Here is a 22,501-nt window from a genome sequence, read left to right on the forward strand (position 1 = left end):
ACCTCATTTTGCTGTGTCCTTACTCTATTTTTCGTTTGTAGGGCACTAACCAGTGGCTGACCAGGCATCTGTGCCCCTGCCCCTGCTCCGTGGATGATGGCCAGCCCTACCCAGAAGCCAAAGAGAGATACAGAAATTTGAGAAAACATTGGCCACCAGGTGGGGAGAAGTTTCCATGCCATTCATTGCCAAACAGATTTGCTATTGAAAGTTAGAGCACACTTAGGAATGGTTGAAGCCCAGGCTGCTTTGTTTCACTGCAAATTCATTGTGTTTAGATTATAACTAAGCCTTTTTCCTTTTGTCTCTGCCCAGCAAGGTGTGAACAGTTCCAGATCTGACAGCCTGAGCACTGGGTCTGACTTAATAAAGAAAGGACATATTTGCTTTCCTTTGGTTGGTTCAATGTACATTTTCAGTGAAGATGTGAAATTGTTCCTCAGACAGCCAGGTTTCCCTTAGATTTTAAGTGTCATCACATAACCAGCTTACATTTGCTCAGTGTATACACAGTGTATACACCCAGAGGCCATACACTTCGCAGCGGAGGGCAATGTTACATCTCTTTAGGCACATTTGATTGAGCAGCACTTCTCTGGGGCTTAGAAAGGGAGAGGGGTAGGGAAGCCTGCGGGACGGTAAGAGATAAGAGACTGTTACATTTTATCACCTCTGCTGATCTCCCCTCATACCCAAAGCAGGCGGGTAGGCCTAGCATTTTGTTCCACCCCAGAATGAGGCTTCTGGCATTGAATAGTTATATCCTTCTGTGGGAAGCACTTCAATTTTTATTTATGGGAGGCAGTGTTCTCAAAGTGTAGATCTTTAGGACACCTGCATCAGAATCCTGGAGTGCTTGTTAAAAATGCAAAACTTTGAGCTCCACACGATTCCCCCTGAATTAGACTCTGTACAAAAGATTGAGAACCTTGGGTAGCAGTTAAGTACACGGGCTTTAGAGTCCGATCAGTATGGGCTTACCTCTAAGCTCCAGCTCCACTACCTCCTGCCTGTGGACCTCTGGCATGTTATTTAACCTCTCTGGGTCTCAGTCTCATTACCAGTGCAAAGTGAATGCTGAACAGCCAAGGAATATGGAGCTCACATGGGTCTTACAAGGATTAAATGAAATAATCCATGTTCAGCAATACTTGGCACATAGGAAACATGTACAACTCTTCTTTCCATATAACGCCTATATTCAAAAAGTCTCAGGATCCTACAAGAGTTAATAAACTTGGCCATCACAGCCAGTGTTAAGATCCCTGCTAGTACTTTCCACTGGTAAAAGTCAGGGCAGGTTTACAAACCAGTAACCAGACCTGAAGGGATCACGGGCTGTGTCAGTTCCACCAGGACTCTCCTCTGATCCTGAACAATGGGTCAGCCAGGAGAGGGCAGCAAGAGAGAGCCAGAGTCTCACTCTGTAGCTATTCGAATAAAAAATGTCTGGTGTTAGGGCAATTATTTGGTGGGGTCCAGATTGGTAGTATTTCCAAAAGACACAAAATCTGATGGGTAGAGGGGCGGCAGTGTGGACCGCAGGCTGAGAGGGTGTACATCAGCATGGTGGGCCGTGGCTTGCTCTCTGACTCTTGACTTTTATAGATTATTTAGCAAATCACACAAGCATCGCTATATTGTAGGAAAGACAAAACTTCACTGAGATGTAGATATTGAAAGACAGTCTAAGCCAGGGTTTACCAAATTTTTTTGTATAGACTGTGAGCTAAGAATGTTTTTTGTATTTTTAAAGAGTTGTTAAAAGGAAGGAGGAGAAATAGTAACAGTGTGATAGTTCATTTTATGTGTCAAGTCGATTGGTTCATGGGGTGCTCAATATTTGGTTAAACATTATTCCTGGGTCTGTCTGTGAGGGTGTTTCCAGATGAGATTAGCATTTGAATTAATAAGACTGAGTAAATAGATATAAGTTATATGTGTGTGTGTGTGTGTGTGTGTGTGTGTGTGTGGATGTGAGCTTCTAGATATCAAGAATTATGAAACCATAATATTTAAGACTGAGTGAAAGAACCCTCATAACTCAATAGCAAAAACCCAAACAACCCAATTTAAAAATGGGCAAAGACTTGGATAGGCATCTCTCCAAAGAAGATATACAAATGGCCAGTAGGCAATGAAAAGATGCTCAACATTAGTAATCACAGAAATGCACATGAAAACTGCAATAAGACACCATTTCATTCCACACTCATTAGGATGGCTAAAAAAAAAAACCCAGAAAATATGAGTGCTAGCAAGGATATGGAGAAACTGGAACCACTGCACATTGCTAGTGGGAATGTAAAGTGGCAGAGCCTCTGTGAAAACAATGTAACATTTCCTCAAAATCATTAAACATTGAACTACTATCCCACTTCTGGGTATATACTCAAAAGAATAGAAAGCATGGACTCCAACAGATATTTGTACACCAATGTTCACAGCAGCAGTAGTCACAAGAGCTGAAAGATGGAAGCAATCCAATGTCCACCAGTGGATGAATGGATAAACAAATGTGGTATATACATGCAGTGGAATATTATTCAGCTTTAAAAAGGAATGGCATTCTGATACATGCTACAATGTGGATGAACCTAAAAGACATTATGCTAAGTGAAATAAGCCAGACACAAAAGGTCAAATTCTATATGATTCTGTCTATTTGAAGTACCGGGAATAGTCAAATTTGTAAAGACGCAAGTAGAATGGTAGTTTCCAGGGGCTAGGAGAAGGGGGTATAGGGCGTAATGATCAAATGGGGACAGTTTCAGTTTGGGATGTTAAAAAAGTTCTGAAGATGGATGGTGGGGATGGCTGGACATTAAGTGAATATAGTTAATGCCACTGAATGGTACACTTAAAAATGGTTAAGATGATAAATTTTATGTTATGTACACTTTGCCACAATTAAAAAAAAGATTAACTGATATTAAAGTGGGAATAAACAAACATATGAGTACAGTAGTACAGAGTAGCATGACTCAAAGTGTGATCTGTGTGTTGGTGGCCATCTTTGAACTGTCTACCACAGGCCCAGGATCAATACAGACGTGAAAAGTAAGCATTTAGAAATTTTGATAGCAACTTGACAAAATAAGTTTATGTTTATTAAATCTAATAACAAATAATTGGGGTCTTTATTTTGTGTATCTTTTCAAAATGTCACTTCTCTAGTAATTTTGATTATACTTACAAAAATACTGATCTGCAGTGGATTGTGGGAAAAACTGAAGTTCAACATAGAAAATCTGAATGCTCAGAGAGACAAAATGACCACTTTTTTGGAAAGTGGTAGATAGGGCACTGCAGATATATGGGGGGGAAAAGTAAAATCAGGAGCTGATGATCTTACAGCAGTCACAAAAATCAAAGCCAGGGAGATTGAATATTTAAGCCTGAAAGATTAAATACTTAAATTTGAAAGACAAAATAAGGCATTTTTAGAAGAAAATAGAAAAAGAACATATGACCTCCGGTTGAGAAAGGTTTCTTAGACAAGAAAAATAAAGGCAATCTCAAAGTGCAAGTAGAATCTGACCATATAAAACTGACATAAATCCATAAAGAGTTCTTATGAATCAATAAAAAAAAAATACCAACAGCCCATCAGAAAATCGGAGGAAAGACATAAATAGGCATTTCACAGAAGAGAAAAAGCAGATGGTCCATAAACATGAAAAGATTCTCATTTCAATACTAACCAAATAAATGCAAATTATAACCATAATGAGACATAGTCCACACTCAATGGACTGACAAAAATTAAAGTTGACAAGAATGAGTTCAACTAAAACACTATCATCAACTGTTAGTGGAAGAGTAGATTGTTATAATCATTTTGTGAAAACAATTAGTTTTATCCAGGAGAGTTAAAGATGTGAGCACCCTTAAACCTAGCAATTCCACCCATTAAGTATACATGCTAAACAGGAGGACAGATATATGCAATGTGAAATAACCAGATGGTGGACTATTATACAGCAGTGAATAGTGAGCTACTGCCACACACATCCACACAAATATTCTCAAATATATAATGTTGAATGAAAGAAGTCACAGAAGAACATATATTGCATGCCACATTAAAAATAGGCATCCATGCTCTGCAAAGCCAAACAACATACTGGTTAGAAATTAAAGAGTATGTGTGTGTGTGTGTGTGTGTGTGTGTGTAGTGAAACTATAAAGAAAAGCATGGGATGGTGAACACAGAATTCTGTAATTTCCTTCTGATAGAAGAGTATGTGACTGGGGAAGAGTGTTCAGAGGCCTCTAAGGAACTGACACTATTCCATTTCTCAACTTGGGTTGGTGGGGATGCAGGTGTTTGATTTACAGTTCTTTAAGCGGAACATGTGGCTTATAGGTATGTATGATGTACTTCACAGTTTTTAAAAAATTAAAAGAAAGGATAAAAAGGCTCCAGGTAATAGCTAAGAATGCAGGAAGAGGGTCACATCCCCCGAGGGAGCAGGCAAATGGTAGGCAGGCTGCCATACTCTTGACCAACAGGAAAATGCAAATCAAGAACCTGCTCAGAGACCTAGTTCCTGAACACTTATTTTTGTTTTCCCAGCATAATTTTCCTTTCAAAAACTGCCTTTTCCCCAACCCAGAGAAGCTGTCATTCATGTGGCATTACCTATCATATCAATGGGGGGCATGTGATTCAGACCATCTAATCAGGGTATTTCCACTTGTCTGGCCTCAGTGGTTAATACAGGGATGTCAGAGGTTGCATGCCAGCCCAGTCAGAGCCACCCTTGTGCTTCTGTTGGAACAATCAAGAAAGAGGTGGGATTTTGCTACATGTAAATGCATAATAAGCCTAGAACTCCATGAAAATCAGCCTGAAATGAAGTCAGCAGAGAGGAAAGCAGAAAGGAGGACTGGAGAGTCACAGAGGGACAGAGAGAGGGGGCAAGAGAGAGACAAAGCCCTCATCCTATCATTCGAGTCTCTGCATCCAGCCATCCCTGATTCCCATTATGTAGATAGTTGCAGATTCAATTGCCATCAAGTGTCCTAAGTAATATAGGACTTTGTACCAGGAATAGGGCTTTGTAAGTGACAGACCCTAATGTATGGAATTGGCTGTGCTGGAGTGGGGAGCAGGGCAGCGTGGACTGCCCCCTCCCTCACCATGAAGTGAGCAGTATCTGTTACGTGGGGCAAAGTCACTGAACTCTCTCCTGTTGAATCTGGGAGGTCAAACCATATGCTCAGGGATGTTGGAAATTTAGAGATCTTGTTTTTTAAGAAAAGCCAGTTTATGAGTGCATTGACAATTTCTTCCGCCTTTAATAAGGTTCTATAAGAAAAGAGTCCTGAGTCTCAGCTGGCCTTTCTGAAAGCAGGGAAAGTGGGGGAAAAGCCACAAGATCCTCTTTCTGTCTGTGCTCAGTAATTCAACTGAGCTGAGAGCCAGAAAATCATCTTTCAGGATTGCAAAAGTCAAAACCCTGCCCCAGGCTGATGTTAGTGCAAGCACAGGCTGGAAGGAGGAGAACACAGTGGGAGATAAGAGAGGAACCCGGGGGGCTGCTTCTCCTCCCGCAGCCCCTGCCCAAGCTCCCTGCCTGACCAAAGCGCCCGTTACCCCTGCCGGAGACAGCTGGCCACCGCAGAACGGCCTGCAGCAAGTGGCCTGCTTAACCCCGCCTCCTTCCCCTCCCCCACCAAGTGTGTCCAGGGCAGAGGCCAAATGGCCAAAGTCTAAATGAAGGCTGGGGGAGGGCAGAGCATAGACAGTTCTTAGGAGACAGACATGGTGAGGACAAGGTCCAGATTCCAGAGCATGACTTGACCGGGTTCCTGCTCTGGTTGCCAGCTCATGGACTTATCAGAAAACGAACTGCCCAGCAACTGCCTAGGAGTTTTAGACAGCCATGCTGCCAGAAACAAACCATAACACAAGGTTACTCAACTGCTGGGGCCAGCCCCAGATCTCTGTGCTTACGTCCTCAAGGAGTGGCCTGCTAGGATACAGTTTCTAGAAGGGACATTCTCTCTGATGCCGCTCATGGAGGGTAGTGGACAAGCCGGAGTCGTCCAGAGACCAGAACCCCAGGCGCCCCTGGCTGACTGAGGAACTCAGATCTTTCAGTAGCTATGAAGTGGCTCCTTGCCAGTCCTCCTCTGTAGAATGTTGGACAAATGACCTCAGTGTGCTGTTCCCTTCTCCCCTTTACTAAATGTGAATGGCTTTTATTCCAACTATCTTATTTTTTTCTCTACCATTAAATATTGGGTGTTTAAACTAATCACTTAACTGTCAGTTGACAGATTATTAAAAGTGACATTCAGACCTGACCAAGAAGAATCCCATTGGCCAGATGTGCTTACATGCGCATGGCTCGTCCCATGTGGGGTGGTATGTTTCTGAAGTTGTTGCTATGGGGAAAGGACAGGGGGGGATGCCAGGTGGCCAAGGGGCTATGTGTTATTTTCTTTCTGCCCTGCAATAGGTTGAATTATGGCCCCCTCAAAAGTATGTCCGAGTCTTAATTCCTGGAGCCTGTGAATGTGATCTTATTTGGGAAAAGGGTCTTTATACAGGAATTAAGTGAAGGATCTTGAGATGAGATCATTATGGATTAATCAAATGGCCCCAAATTCAGTGACAAGAGTCTTTATAAAAGAAAACACAGAACAGGAGAAACCCAGAGAGGGCAGTCACGTGACAAGGGAGGCAGAGCCGGGAGTGATGCGGCTGTAAGCCCAGGAACATCAGGGATTGCCTGGGGCCAAAGCAGAGGGCAGAGGTGAGGAAGGACCGATTATTCCCTAGCATCTTCAGAGGGAGTGTGGCCCTGCTGACGCCTCTGCTTCAAACTTCTACCCTCTGGAACTGTGAAACAATACATTTCTGTTGTTTTTAGCCACCAAATTGTGATTTGTTGTAGCAGCCTAAGAAACTAATATACGACCACACATTTTTATGGCTGTCTCTCCCCTGGGGGGACTGTCAATCACTATCTAAGACCAGGTGACCTATTAAAATATCCAGTCCCCTTGATCACAGTGATTTGAGGATGGTCACTGCAATGGACTGAATGTTCATATGTCCCCCAAATTCATACATGGAAATCCTAACCGCCAGTGTGATGATATTTAGAGAAGGGCTTCTGGGAGAGCATTTGGTCATGAGGGTGGGGCCCTCATGCCTGGGATTAGTGCTCCCATAAACGAGACCCACAGAGTTCCCTTTCCCCTTCTGCCCTGTGGGGATGGAGCAAGAGGATGGCTCTCCATACACCAAGCAATGGGCTCTCTCCACACACTGAGGCTGCCCATGCCTTGATATTGAACAGCCTCCAGAATTGTGAGAGATAAATGTTTGTTTGTTTAAGTCATCCAATCTTTGGTACTTCTGGCAACCCAAACAGACGAAGATAGTCACGTGACCCAAAGGAGGCAATTAGTTATCCTTTGAATTTGTATAGCTGTTGGCAAAGAAGTATTTCTTGCCCTGAAATTGGTAGATGCAAGGACAATGTAGATATAGGCCATGGGTAGCCATTTCTGCCACCCCACAGGGAGCTAGCCTGAGCCTGAGAAGGAAGCCAACAGAGAAGTAAGCAGGGCCAAAGGTGTAAAGGGAGAGACAGGTGTTCCGACCATTCCCAGCCCTACACACGGCCATACCTAAATACACATTTCCCTCCAGACTTTTCGGGCAGTAAATTCATCTTTTTTGCATAAGTCAGAGTTGGGGTTGTCACTTGCAAACCTCCTAGGTTCTGATCTGCACATTCTGTCAGGTATTGAGTCCCAGCCCCTGCAGAGTCCAGCAGAAGGAGAGGTCCCACTTGGTGATAGGGATATGGCTCCTGACAGGTATGGCTCTCATGGTCTGGGCCATTGGACCATCCTTAGTTCACACAGCTGGACAGTCAGTCAGTTGCCTTATTTGAAATGCTTGATCAGCAGAGACGGGGAACAAAATTCTCAGCCATTCCAAAGAGCAGATTCAGCAGCAGGTAAATTTCAAGTACAGGAGGTAAAATTGCATCATAACAAACAATGAAGGTATCTGTAAAACATGCAGATTTGCTTCTGTTCAACCACAGAATCAGAATTGCAACCACCCCCTGGGGAATATGACACTTTCTCTGGCCTCTGCCACATCACCTCCCACCCATCCTATCCCCAAGCCCCAACGTGCTCCAGGTTGAGGGAAGCACGGCTGGCCACAGAAAGCCGAGTCTACTGCGATTTAACAAACAGCTGCCCACAGAGAGTCTCCAGTTCCTACCTCAAGCCTTAAATCCTGATGAACTGTCTACCTCCCCAGGCCAAATGCAAAAATACAAGGAAATCAGAAGGCCCAGAGGAAAGAGGAGGCAGGAGAGAGAAGGGACACACAAGGCTCAGCTCCTCGGGAGTGACTTAGGGAGGAACAGCTGCCTCACCCTCCGTGGGCTAGATGTGCAGCTTCTACGTGTCTGATTATTAAGGCCAACGGATACTTCTGTTTAAAAAATCAGATACACACTGATGAGTTGTCATAATGGACCGCAACTTGATGCATAGGCTTTGTGAGTGAGAATTAAAAGTTTCTGAAAAATAGTGTATTCCTTTACCATTTATAGAGCATCTTCCATGTGTCAGCAACATGCTTAGGTACTAGAGCTGTTAATGGGGAAAGAGCAAGGGAAATTGTGATGACAGTACCAGGCAGGTGGGGTCTGGGCGGTGTTGCCTGTGCTGAGTTTTCACAGACAACTGGAAGTAATTGCCAGGAGGAGGGCAGAAGAGGACACTGCTGGTGAAGGCACGTCCCTGCTGCAACCCGAGTGGTTGGCCAGCCTGGTGTAAAGATGGAGAGGGGCTGGAAAGGTAGGTAAGGCTTTGATCCGGAAGGGTCATGCAGTTACCTGGAGGAGTGCGAACTTTGTCTAAAAGCTCTGGGAGCACTGAGAGCAGAAGGATGCCCTGAGGAGACAGCACTCGAGAGAGGACGCTGACAGTCCTCCAGGGGAGGATGGAAGAGGAGAAGGAGGTCCTCAAGGGCACTTGGTCAGATCTGTGAGAGAAGCAACAAAGGCTTTTCCCAATGGTAAAGGGAATGAGAGGGAGGGGGTTCAGGAGCTAAAGGAGGCAGACTCCCCAGGACATGATTCCTGATGGAACTGTGAAAGGGGGACTCCAAGGCAAATACTAGATGCCCTTTTTCTGGCACGAGCACTGGGGTAATGGTGACATTCCTGAAAGTAAAGGACACAAGAAGGGTAAGTCTTGGAAGGGAGCGATGCATTTGGCTCTAGAACACTCAGGAGGAGAAGCCTGTGGGACAGCCACCAGCACGGGTCCAGGAGAAGCTGGACCTTCAGGACCAGACGTCAGGAGGGAGATCTGCATGGAGGAGGGAGGGGTGGGAGCTGCCAGCTTATACACGGCTGAAAACACCAAGGGCAGGGAAGAGGGCAGGAAGGGCAGTGGGCAGGACAGAGAGACTCAGGGAACATTCTGGGAGTAAGAGGAACAGGAGGTCTCTGCAAAGGAGATGGAAAAAACTGTCCAGCAAAGCAAAGTAGAGACCTAGACAGTAGAGCCACCTCGAGAGCAAGGCTCAAGATGCAGGGGTGGGCCACAGCACCCACGCTCCAGAAAGATGGGGTCAGATCAGGGAAGAAAGACACCAGGTGGACCTGGCGTGTGGGTGTCTTTAATGACTTCGGTCTGGGCATTTGATCACGGGAGCACAAAGCAGATTGCAGAGGGTGATGGAGGACTGAGTGGGCAGGTAGGCAGTGTAGACAGCTCATGCCGATGATTCTTTTGGTAAGCTTGGCTGTGAAGGGAGAGCAAAGGGAAACTGAAAAACGTTAGAGATAAGGGATCAAGAATGGGGTATTTTTCACGTTGGAGAGATCAACCATGTTGAGAGATTGAACACAAAGAGAAATGTTGGTAGAGAAGAGGCTGAAGGTGCGAGCGATAGAGAACAACAGCTGGTGGAAGGTTCCAGGGGAGGTGGAGGGCATCTGGAGCCCAGGGGAAGGTCAGCCGCGGAGGAACACACCTCTTCCCCAGCATGGGCGGGATTGAGAAGAAGAGGAGAGATACTGGGCGGGTGCCAGGAGGCCGAGAGAGTTTCCTGGGGCCTCAATGTTGTTCAGCTTTATCAATGGACAGGCTGGCTTCTCTGTCAGTGATGATGACAGACAATGAAATGGAGGTTCAAAAATGCACTGATGAAAGAAGAACATTCGAGAGGAAGTACTAGTGACAGTGGGACAGGAAAGTAGGTAGGAACATCTGGAAGGTTTTTCTGGCAGCCTGGGAACTATAATGGCCCAGATGGAGATGGTGGACTCATTCCTCCAGTGGCAGTCAGCACCCCAGGAATGGGCAGGGCAGAAGCATTCCAGAAGTGGGGTTCAGCTCGGTGGGTTCACACAGGATAAGTGGACAAGAGTTAGAGAGAGAGATGCATGGTAGAGAGAAAAACCGACCACCAGTCAAAGGAAGTTGACCCCTGAGTTAACAATAGTCCCTGCTTCCAGTGTCCAGCAGAGAGGTCAAGGTCACTTCTGTGTATAGACTAGATTCCCTTATCAACAAAGTGACCAGAGGTAGACAAGGTCATGATGGAAAGAGCAAGATACTTAGAATCAGACAGACATGGGTTCCAAACTGTCCTTACATTTCCCTTTCTCAGCTCAACTTTTTGTCTATAATATATGAAAATACATGCTTTGCAGAACTTGCAAGGATTGAATGAGATCATTAATGTAAAGGACTCCTGCTAGACTATCAACTCCAGTAGGTGACTGTCTTGTTATTTCAGTGCTCTAACTTCTGCTTCTTGTAAGTGCCTGCCACACCTCAGGCCTCAATAAATACACATTCCTTCTTCATCTGTTAGGCTATATCCATCAAAGCGCCTTCTCTGACCCTGGAGTAAGGTCCCTGAGACAACTGGCATTCCCTCCCTTGGCCCGTCCAATCTCAGTTACTTGCCATGATAGAATGGAATACTGGTCCATACTTCTTTTCATTCACTTAGTGATTTCAGGAAATTATGCATCCTGGATATTGAACTCTAAGACTCCAGAGATTCAGGACTATGTGGCTGCCTATCCACCCACTAAACAAGTGGTCTGGCTTCTTTATCACAGCCCTGTGGGCTCATAGTCTCTGATGAGGTGGGGAGAAGGTTCCCTCCTGAGCACAGGCAAGGATGGACTCCAGGGCACTGGATAGAAGACAAGTACCTTTCCTTAATCATCCACCAAGGCTCAAGATCACACAGCATGGTGACACTCTAGAGACAGGGGAGAATGGAGTTTACATTGCATATTGAAGAAGTTGTCAAAAATACAGACAGGAAAAAACAAAACAAAACAAAAAAACCAGAGTGCAGTGCCACACTTGCCTGGAGGTTTAGAGTGGGAGGAAATAAGTGCCCAGCCCCGGGGGCAGTCAGTTGGACCCGCCTGTAGGATACAATCACACTGCCACCAAGAAGAGCAGGGGAGCTGAGAGCAGCCCCTGGATTTTAGTAAAGAAATCCAAGAGTAAACAGGCATCCAGTAGACAAGAAGCAGAGCGCGGGGGAGCTGAGGAACTGGCAGGCAGAGCAGGCATGAACAACTTCAAACTCAGGTAAACTCCTAAATTTTAGTTTAGTATATTTAGTGAACCCAGATAGAGACTATATTTTCCAGACTTACCTTAGCTAAGAGCACCCACGTTCTGGCCAGGGAAATGAGTGAACAGCTTCTGAATTGCACCATTTAGAAGAGGGCTGTTTGCCCTCCACCTCCTTTCTTCCTCTTCCTGCAGGCAGGAACAGAAGGTAGCTGTGGTATTGAGTCAGCTTTGACTATGCAGAAGAGGAGGACACGTAGGCAGTGGGCAGCAATGTGCGAGAAGGAATCTGGGTGACTGTGGAGCAAAGCTGTTTATCTGTCCTGGACTGACCATCTACCTCTTAGCTATTAGGTGAAAGACAAATACACTTCTATCCTTTTTGAGCAAATGTATTGTCTTTGTGTTACAATTTAGCTGTTACCCTAACTAACACAGAATGTTTCCCAAAGGTACAGAAAATAATATTTTAGTACTGATAATAATATTCATTGGAAGCTTACTGTGTGCCAGGCATGGTTCTAAACACTTGACATGTAGCATCTCATTTAATCTACATGACACTCCAAGAGTAGATGTTTCTGTTTTACAGAAAAGGAGGCACAGGGAGATTCAGTACTTTGTCTAGAGATTCATAGCTATTTGAGTGGCCGAACCAGCAGTCAAATAAGCCCTCTGGACAGGCATCATACCCTTAGTCACAAAAAGCATAACTTCTTACAAGTCCATCTAGTTAAAAGGACACAGCTTAGTCTTCCAGAGAGCTTGGGCCGGAATACTAACTTTTCTTCACAATTACTGCAGGACCAAGCAAGTCATTTAGATTCTCTATGTTGGTTTTCTCCAAGAGATCACAGGAATGCAACCCAAACAACCAAACTCATGGAAGGATAAAATGAATTCATGTATGTTTAAGAAATGCTTTGAAAGCTATAAAATGCAGCACACATTAAATATTTCCTTAAGGCAGGCTGGGAAATCCTTAAAACCAAAATAACAAAATGCACTCAAAAAATTTTAATGCAAGTACCATCTAGCAATCTGGCAGATGGCCTGGAAACACTGTGAAATCTGTTAAGGAGAGGGGTATGTTTGGTTTTGTGCATCTGTCATCCTTGACTGAAAAAGGGAAAGATTAATTGAACTTAATTGAAAGAGAGCATACCTGTGTGCCTGGTGTGTGCATGCGTATGTGCACACACATACACACACACACACACACACTCAGGCTCAAAAGAAAATCATTATTATCAAGTCAAGGAGTAGCAGCTGTCTGCGATGCCCCCAGGAGCCAGGCAGGTACAGAAGTTTGCTAGCGGGGTGGGCAATGCCAGATGCTTACAGGGTGAGTGGGGATTTGGGTAACAGGCAGCTCCAGCTTAGTTTCAGAGGCACATGTGAAATTACTCCATTTTCCAAGGATGTTCAAATTTATAAATAAAACATGTCAAGGGGCCACCATTTGACCTCCTGGGACCCAGCCCTGCAGACAGAAGTCACATCTGACCCTTTAAGATGCTTCATCGTAATTATATACAAGCTACAATTCTGCTTCCTCCCAGCCGACCCCACCCTGCCCTGCCCCGCCCCACGCTGCCTTCCTCTTCCTCCTTCTTCACCTGAAGTCCACCCCTCAGGTGAAGCCAGCTTTCTGTTGGCTTCTACTCTTGGAGCTCTCCTTCCCTTCCTTTTAGTTTGTACCCAGTTACCTTGAAGACACAAGGTGGTGTCCCACCTCTGCACGCCAATCAATGCCAATATTCTTTTTCTTTCAACACAGTCTCAACCTGCTACCTGCCCCCAACACATGACCATTTTGCATGCGTTCTCATGGAGTAAGGTGGATTAGAGTTAACTCTCAATTGTCCACAATGAAGGAGGGGTCAAGGAGGCACAGATATTGCTAGACAGGAGACATGCAAAAGTCACGCTTTGCCTTTAAGTCTGGGGGCATACAGGTCAGAAGCACGCCACTGCAGTCACCAGCACCACACTGGGCCTGGGTTCCCAGTGAACTGAGACACGCGGGCTTGTGGCCTAGAGAGACCTTGAAGGGGATTTATGGAGCTCTGCCTCCAGCCAAGGTGGGGCTGCTGACCTGGCTGCTCCCTCACCTCCACGTTTCCTTCCTGTGGGTGCCCAGGAAACTGACTGACTGGCTGACTGTCCCTGTGTCTGCTGCAGCCTGGAGTCCCTTCACTCTCACTGCCACCCCCACGTTGTCCACTGACTTCATGGCCTCATTTCCAGCAAGCTTGTGGCCCAAAGACGGACTATTACCTCTGACAGTTTTCAGTTTCACTTTCTTTGCTTGCAGGTGACTGTGGGGGTTCTCAGGGTTGTGAAATGGACCTAAAGGTCCACGCAGAATGGAGGACAAAGAGGAGAAACGCTACCCACACCTGAGGTGTTGTCACTCATCAGGTGCTACCTGTCACGAGCTGAGCCTTAACTTAGAGAGGACACAAGCTCCAGTGGAGAAAATTTCTGGGAATTTTCTGCCCTGCCAATTGGCCTTACCCTGTAGCCCCACAGACCCTTCAGTTCCTAGGCTGGGTTGGGTGTGTGGATGTCGCCTGTGCAGCATTCTGTGCCCGCCTGACTTACTGTTTGTTTGGGACATCTGGACTAGGGCCACAAACAGTTCCTCTCTTTGTTTCCATGGTCTTGCAGAATGTGTGCTTTCTCCTTAAAAAGACATAAAGGTCCCCTTTCTTCTGCTCACCCGCGCCACCGGGGTTGGGCTGCAGGGTCCGGCTCTGCAAGCCCAGGCCAGGCCCAGTGCTGACTCTCTTGGCCTAGCTCTGCAGCCTGTGCTCACGTGGCCTGTGCATTGGCAGTGGCTTCCTTGGCAGGCAGCCAGTCCCAGTTCTTAAAGCTACAGAGCCTTCAGTGCCTGGGTGGACCCTGCAAGCCTGCGTCCTGTCTTCCCTGCAGGAGTTGGCCTGCCCTCCCTAGAAACAGGCATGCATTATACAAGGCTTTATTGCCCTTGAAAAATCCTGAAGCCTGGGTGGCAGTCCCAGAAATCCTGATGTAATTGATCTAGGGGTGCAGCCTGGGCATCAGGGATTTTCAAAACTTCCCAGGTGACTCCAATGTGCAACCAATCTTGGGAATCACCATCAATCTTCTTGAACTTCAGTGTGTTCAGGAATCGCCTGAGGATCCTGTTAAAATGCAGATCCTGATCCATTAAGTCTGGGGCTGTGATTCTGCATTTTTAACAAGCTCCCAGGAGACGGAGTTGCTTCTGGTCCACGGACCACACTGAACAGCAGAGGCAATGGTTGGGCTTGCCTCCTGCTACCCACACTTGGAGGCCTTGGTAAGTTTTTCTCTAGGCTTCAGTTTCCTTATCACTCACTTTGGTCGGCTGTTGTGAGGACTAATTGAGATAAGCATGAAGCCCTAGAGCAGCCCCGAGCCCTCAGAAAGTGCTCATTAGATGCTGGCTCTTAGGGCTTTGCTGGATGCCTCCTTCCCGGCAAAGAACAGGGTGCGTTCTTCTGATCCTTCTGCTTCAAAGCCATCAGGACTTCTGTTTTGCTCCAGGATTAAGCCAAACACCACACAAGGTCCCTCCCCAAATGGTTCCTGCCCGTGCCTGCAGTGTCACTTTGTCTGCCTCTCATGAATCTCTACACCCCTGCCTGAAAACACAAGTCACACACCTAAGCCCACAGCAGGTCACCCCTTTCAGCCCCAGGCTCCTGCACATCCCTCCCTAGGCTGGTTCACTCTTGCCGCGCTCTGACTCCACCTGGCTAACTTCTGCCCAGCCCTTATGTCTTGGCACAGGTGTGACTTCTCCCAGGCAGCTTTTCCTGGCTCTGCAGGTGAGGCACCCCGGGCTTCTCCTCCCAAAGCCCTTACCCTTAGGTGTTGTCAGTGTCATTTACTTGTTTCTCTGCCCCTAGTGGTTGGAAGCTCAGGGCAGGCCTAGTTCACCACCATGTTTAATAATAGTGGAATGAGTGAGTAAATGATAGAATTAATGGGTTTAATTAGTTGAAAGAATGAATAAAAATTCTCTTTTATTATGGAATCAAAACGTTATGCTGTGCAATCTCACCCACCCAGTGTGCTATCGCTAACCAGCTGGGCCTTCCGGCATAGCTCTGCAAAGGTCCACAGTGACTACAGCTACTCATCCTTCACCGTCTCCAGCCCCAGCTTGCTTGCAGAACCCCAGTATATTAAAGATGCTCTGTTTGGTGTCCTACTTCCAAGGAATGAAATAAAATAAAATGTAGTTTTTAAATTGGTCTTAGGTCACAGAGGGGCCAGATTCCATCGATTATGTTAAAATTTATTGTACAATAGCGAAAAGATGGAAACAACCCAAGTGTCCAACTCCGGATGGATGGATGAACAGCATATGGCATGTCCGTATGTCTTGCCAGTGGGTTTCAGCCCTGGCAAGTTCACTATGGACTCAGTGAGACCGAGGAATGACAATGGAACGTTCTTGGGGAAAAAGGGTTTATTACCTGGCTTTATTCTCCTGGCAATAGGCTGAGCACTAGAATTACATCTGCATCCAACAGTCTGCAGGTCTGTAATCCTCTTATGTCTCTGCTTCTGAGCAGAGCACTGGGCTGAGCTCTTTATATAGTGACTCAATCAATAATAGCTTATTGCCCACAGGTGTGGAAGCAGTAGCCTAGCACTAGGCCAATTATATCATCAAATAGTTTAGGTTCAGGTGAGGATCCTGGCTGTAGGAACTTCCAGCTTCCCCACAATACACAATGGAATATTATTCAGCCATAAAAAGGGATGCAATGCTGACACATACTACAGTATGGGTGAACCTCAAGGACATTATGCTAAGTGAAATAAGCCAGACACAAAGAGCCAAACATTGTCTGATTCCACTTATGTGAGGTCCCTAAAGTAGTCAGATTCATAGAGACAAACAGTAGAATTGTGGTTACTAGGGGCTAGAGGAGAAAAGAATGGGGAATCACAATTTTACGGGTACAGAGCTCCTGTTTGGGGTGATGAAAATGTTCCGGAAATGCACAGTGGTGAAGGTTGCACAATATTTTGAATGTACTTAATGCCACTTAACTGTAACTTAAAAATGGCTAAAATGGTAAATTTTGCTATGTATATTTTACTATAATAAAAAAAGCTTTATGAGAAACCTAACTCATGGCAACACCCTAATCTGCACCCTTTAGGGGGTGACTGTTTATAAAAAAGCAGAGCTTCAGGGCCTGAAACATGCCACTGGCCTTTTCTTTCCATTTTCCTTGAGGCTTAAAGCTGAAATGCAGAGCCCCAGAAGGTTCAACTGCATGGATGACAGAGGTGCAAGGAATGCCAAATATTTATAGTTGGTTTCTTCAGTGGGTGAGATCCAGGCAAAACTGCTAAGGGAGAGAAATAGTTCCATATTCAGATAACGTCAGAGCATTCTTTGGAAAAGAAGCAATAGCTGTGTCAAAAGAATAGAAGTATAATCAAGCTATTGTTTGCAATTGCTCAGCTAAAATGAGGCCCCCTCAGGAAAAAAAAAATTAAACCCAGGTGACTATTGTATGCCAGGTAATTGTAGCTATTTAAAAGTTAAGTAAAGGGAAGGCAGTTGAAGGGATTCAGTGGATGATTGAAAAAAGAACTCAAGGTGCTTCTCCCAAAGAGCTGCTTCAGCCTGAACTAGACATGAAGCTTCCAGAAATGGTTGCCTCTGACAGTGGTGGGACTGAGAGATTGGTCCTCAAAAGCTGATTTGGCTTCTGGTTGGAATCGAGGTTTCTGCAAACTGCTGAAGAGAGATGAAAGTCCATTTCTTGTCTCAGTGTCACTGTGCTGGAGTATCCAGGCTCTGCCTGCAGACTCAGGAGACACCATCAGTGGTCGGTCAGCACCTCTCAGCGTTGTTTGCTTGTTTTTATGCCAGCCCAAGGAAATGTAAGTTAGGGCAGGAAAAGGGCAAGTTCCTGTCTGCTGGGTCCATATGGGTAGCTGGGAAGGACTTAGGTTCTGGTTTCCGGCTCTCTCCTATTCAGGCTGGGTCTCTGCATTTGCTGGCATCATACCACTTTCCTTTCCTGCAAAATGCATGTGCACCTCTTATCTCCAGTTTGTAAACCTAGGGGAAAAGAGGGAGGGAGATCATTGAGTACTACAGTCTGAACCTTACATCTGGCAGAAGAGGCCCCAGAGTCTAGGATAGCTGAGCATGACAATTGCCAGGCGTCAGAGCCCTAGCAGGTCCAGGGAGGGACATAGGCATAGGCTTAGTTAACTTTCCTTGTCTTCAGATCTCAGATCAAGCTTTTCTGCCTCCAGAAGTCTCCCTGACCTTCCAGACCAAGCCAGCACCTCCTACATTTTCATAGCTGCCAAACTTTTCCTTCAAAGCACTCATTACTTTGGGGAATTCTAAATTAATAAAATTATTTGATTGTTTGGCTTTCCCTCTAGACATTAAACTGCATGAGAGCAGGCAACATGCCTGTTTTGCCGGCTGCCATGTGCTTAACAGTGATGGACACATAGTAGGTGCTCAGTAAATACTTGTTGACTGATTCAGTCAATGGGAGCTAGAGGAGACCCAAAGGGAGTTCTGAAATATTTCACTGAGGTCCTGAAAATTAAACTTGTTCCCATGTTTATTTCATCTTATTCCCAAGTTATGTTACTAATAGCTACCATTTCCAATCATACTGGTAATTATAGGAACCATTTACTGAGTTTGTAATATATGCCGTGTTCATGTTTTATCTAATTTAGGGGCTTGTCCCATTTGATCCTGACAACTGTGTCTGGAGTAGGCACTATTAGTATCCCCATAGCAAAGATGAGAAAACTGAAGCTCTGAGAAGTTGGCTTAGTGTCCTGCCCACGGCCATGCAGACATCGAGTACAGAGCAGGGATTTGACTATTGCTGGGTCCTTTATATGTATGCATGTAACTGTACTTCACCCTTAATAAACTCCACGAGGGAAATGAAGCTCAGAGATGTCAAGCAGCTTGCCAGAGTTTGCATAGCTAGGAAGCCACGGCGTCAGGCTTCAAACCAGGCTCTGATTCCAAAAGACTGCTATCCAAAAGAGTGTCTTCATGGCTCAGTAGAAAATGTCAATTTAGAAAATGACTAGAGAAGTCCAGGTGGGTGAGGCCACCAGGGTGAATCAGAACCAGAAATTCAGATTCAATTGAACAGAAGACTAGAAGTTCCTGCGGAAGGGGCTGGCCCCCAACTCCATCTTGGTGCCCACTGCACATGCCTGTCTGCCTCTGTTGCAAAGAGTTACCTTTCCTCAGAATTCCCCCAGCCTGCAGCCACTACCCTGGATTTTAGAATTGAACTGTTTATCTAGGACCAAAGCCTGGGGCAGGGGAAGGTTTCCTGTGACCTCCCTGTAAATCTCCCTGCCTTCATAGTGCCTGGTGGGCACTCAGCCAGCCTTTCCCTGCAATGCCAGGGCCCCACACAGCTGGGAGTTCCTGAAAGGCTAAGTAACCTCGTCCCCTGTGTTAGGAGCAGAGCAGCTCTTGAGTCCATTCTGCTGGCAGAGCAGAGGGAAATCATGGCCCCCTGTTGGAATGGGACCCACCTAGCTGAGCTTCAGCACAGAGACCAAGGGTCTTCACAGTTTTCAGTTTTCAAAAGTACATTTCCCAGCCACAAATAATGCCATTGTCACGGCAGCACTTCCTGTTTTGCACAAATTAACCATATTAAAAACAGAGGCAGGCAGAGACCCGTGAAAGGCGTGGGGCCGTCAGCTTCCCTCTCCACTGCCTCCTGGGCCTGGGTCACCCTGACGCTGAGGGCCTGCATCATTGCAATGAGTTTCCTGACTGGTCCTGCCGCTCTGGTCTCTCCTGCTGGCTCCACACAGCTTCCAGACCAATTGTCCCCAGATGGTATTTTGGTCACAGCACCTATTTGCCCCTTCAGAGGTCTTTCCAGAGACCACAAAATAAAGTCTGAAAATTTCCCCAGGCATCCAAAGCCCTCCTCCAGTGATTGTGACCACATTTACACAGATGCTGTTTCGGGAGCTGAAACCAGGGTGGAACTAGGGCAAAATTGAAGAGGGCACCAAGTAACTCAGTGACCAAGGCAAGCACTGATTTCAAAACATCAAAATTAATGCAAAAAAAATCCATGATGAGAAAAATACCAAAATTTCACAAGAGGACAGGGTCATTTGGACCCTGCACTCGGCACACTCCTCTCCCCGGTGCTCCCTGCCTCCTGCCCCTGCCCCAGCCCAGCTCCTGACCCCTCTTGGCCTGCCTGCTTCCATTTTTCATAGCACTCACCACCTGATGTACTCATCTAATGCACCATTTCTTTCTTTCCAGTTATTGCCCAAGAATCTAAGCTTCATGAGAGCAGGGCCTGATGTCTGTTCGGGGCCCAGTTCCAGAGTGTAAAACAGGGCCTGGGACTTGGCACATATTCAATATTTGCCAAGTTGAATCTCTTCAATCTAGCTCTTAAGTGCAACCTCAATATATGAAACAGATAAATGAAGTTTTTTCATTAATATGAAACAACTTTACACATTCAAATTTATGTAATTATATAGAAAGGCAGCCAAAGGAAATGTTTTGGCTTGCTTGCATGTAAACATTTGAAAACTGATATTATGGACTTGTGGAGGCATCAGGTGTTGCCTCACAGTATCCTCATTTCACTTTATATTTGCATTCTTTGCACAAACTCAGGAGAATTTTGATCCAACCAATAGTTGCAAATTGTAACTATTAAAAAAACACCCAAACTGATAAATGGATGAATTGTATGGCATGTGAATTACATCTCCAATAAAGCTATTGAGCAAAACAAGCCAAAATAGTTCCTCTTGCAACTCATATCTAGATGAATGAAATTTTCTTTTATTAAACAGAGTTGTAAGGAGGTGCTTCATTATAGTCTGGACAAAAATCTGTCAACCTGAAAAAAAGTTTGATGTTTGGTATTCTCTACCACTTTGAAATTTAGCCTGCAACACGTTAAGAAGTATGTTCTTTTTATTACCATTTTAAAATAGAAATTTGAATATCAAATCACTACACTGTACACCTGAAACTAACATAATGCTATATGTAAATTATACCTCAAGAAAAAAAATAGAGAAATTTTAATTCTAAAGTTTGAGGATCTACCTGCGGCATCTCTGAAGAATGGGTTTCATGGAATCCTGATGGAAAACTACTGTCTCTCAATGACTGGGCACCTATCATGTGCTGCCTAACATTGCCATGTATTCCTCTCTGTTTCTCTGCTGTGTGCTCACTGCAGATAAGCTCTCCTGGGCAGGAACCCTGCCTGGCACCTCATGAATCCCCAGCCTTAGTACTGTGCCTGCCCAAGCTCATGCTTAGCCAGTGTCTTGGTTTTGTGTTTTGTTTTATTAGATTGAACTTTATACCTGTCTGGATTTGATCAGATGAGTCCTTAGTATCCATTTGTGAACTCTCTGGTGAAAAGTAAAACCATGTACAACTTTTATGTCATAGTGCTACAAATAAAAACAGTAACAGCTAGCATGAATTCAACTCTCTGCCGTGAGATTTACTTGCATTTCCTCACTCAGTTATTGTAATTCTGTCAATAAGTGCGATTATCATCCCCACTTTACTGACCAAGATGCTGAGGCTGCCAAGTGACAGAGAAGAAATTGTCACTATGGACGCACAGCTGGGAAGCTGAGGGCTGGGACTCATGAGTCTGGCTCCAGAGCCAGCATGGAAATGATATGAAGCCGCTGCATAGGACAATTAGGAAGAAAGAGGAAAGAGAGGACCAGAAGAGAGCCCGGGACTGAGTCGGGGAGAGGAGGAATGTGCGAAGGACTGGCCCACAGTACAGGCGGGAAACCAGGAGAGAAGCGTCGGGGATCCAAGAGAGGACTGGGGTCATGAGCAGTGCACGTAGCTTCTCCCGCTTGGGTCCTGGAAGCTCTTGGTAACCTGACAACACAGTCTCTGCATCAGTGTTTCTCAACTGGTGCACTGTTGGCATTTATGGCTGGATAACTCTGTGCTGGGGGCTGCATGGGAGGCAGGGGGCATCCTGTGCACTGTAGCATTTCTGGCCTCCGCGTGCTAGTCGCCAGGAGCACCCTTTCCCTAAGTTGTGACAACCTACTGCTCTGCAGAGTGGTGGGGGCAGGAGCTAGATGAGAGTTAAGTAGAGGAGAGGTTGGAGGTGAGGGAGAGAGGAAAGCCAGAGATGAGGGGGAAGGGCCAGAGGAGGGATCTGTGGTTGTTTTAAAAACTTACATATGTAGATGAGTTTTATATATATGTATATATATGCACACACATACATATACACATATATGAGTTTTTATATATGTAATGTACATATACATAGATACAAAAGTTTTAAAATGCTATATATACATCTGAGAGATAGCAGGGAAGGTCTAAAGGTTGATGGCGGTGCTTCAGAAGAGTGAAAATTTGCTGATAAAGTAGAGAGAAAGAGAATGTACCAGTAGTTGTGATTTTCTGGGACTGGCCAGAAGGAAGGCGCTCCAGACCACAAGCTGAAGGATTTGCCTTTAAAAGGAGTAGAGACACTTACTCCAATGTAAGAGAAGAAAGAGAGGCCCGTTGCAGAAGGAGATGTAGGAAGGTGTGTACATTTGGTGGTGGCAAGAGGAGGGAGTTCCCATCTGTTGGCTTCTATTTTCCCAAGCAAGCTTGCGGCTTGGTCAGCCCTGGAGCTGGGATGGAAGGGGGGAGGCAGAGTGAGGAAAAGGCGCAGTATGTGTATTGGAGCAAAGCAAACTAAAAGAAGGATAGGATTGCTAGGCAGTGTTGATAGCCCATTTGCAGTCTGAGGCCAGGAATATGAAATGAAGCCAGCCTACGTGGTGTGTGGATTTTCTCCGGCAACTTCCTCTGTACTGGGGACAG

General features: G+C 45.6%; 1 protein-coding gene across 3 annotated transcripts in view; it reads right to left on the reverse strand.

The window, feature by feature from the left end:
- Nucleotides 1–14,428, reverse strand: part of DGLUCY (D-glutamate cyclase) — a 72,324-nt gene extending 57,896 nt beyond the window's left edge. The window contains exons 1-2 of one of the 3 annotated variants that reach the window (XM_057488214.1): nucleotides 14,209–14,407; nucleotides 11,685–11,790 (exon numbers count right to left, since the gene is read on the reverse strand). Coding sequence is in view for 1 of the 3 variants with exons in the window: in XM_036882329.2 (XP_036738224.2) it covers nucleotides 14,209–14,224 (16 nt within the window). In the remaining 2 variants the exon portion in view is untranslated. Of the gene's footprint in view, nucleotides 1–11,684; nucleotides 11,791–14,208 lie in introns of all 3 variants that reach the window. The other 2 variants (XM_036882330.2, XM_036882329.2) reach the window with 2 other exon arrangements.
- Between the last annotated feature and the right edge of the window lie 8,073 nt (nucleotides 14,429–22,501).

This window comes from Manis pentadactyla, chromosome 11 (assembly GCF_030020395.1).
Source record: "Manis pentadactyla isolate mManPen7 chromosome 11, mManPen7.hap1, whole genome shotgun sequence".
Taxonomy (NCBI): domain Eukaryota; kingdom Metazoa; phylum Chordata; class Mammalia; order Pholidota; family Manidae; genus Manis; species Manis pentadactyla.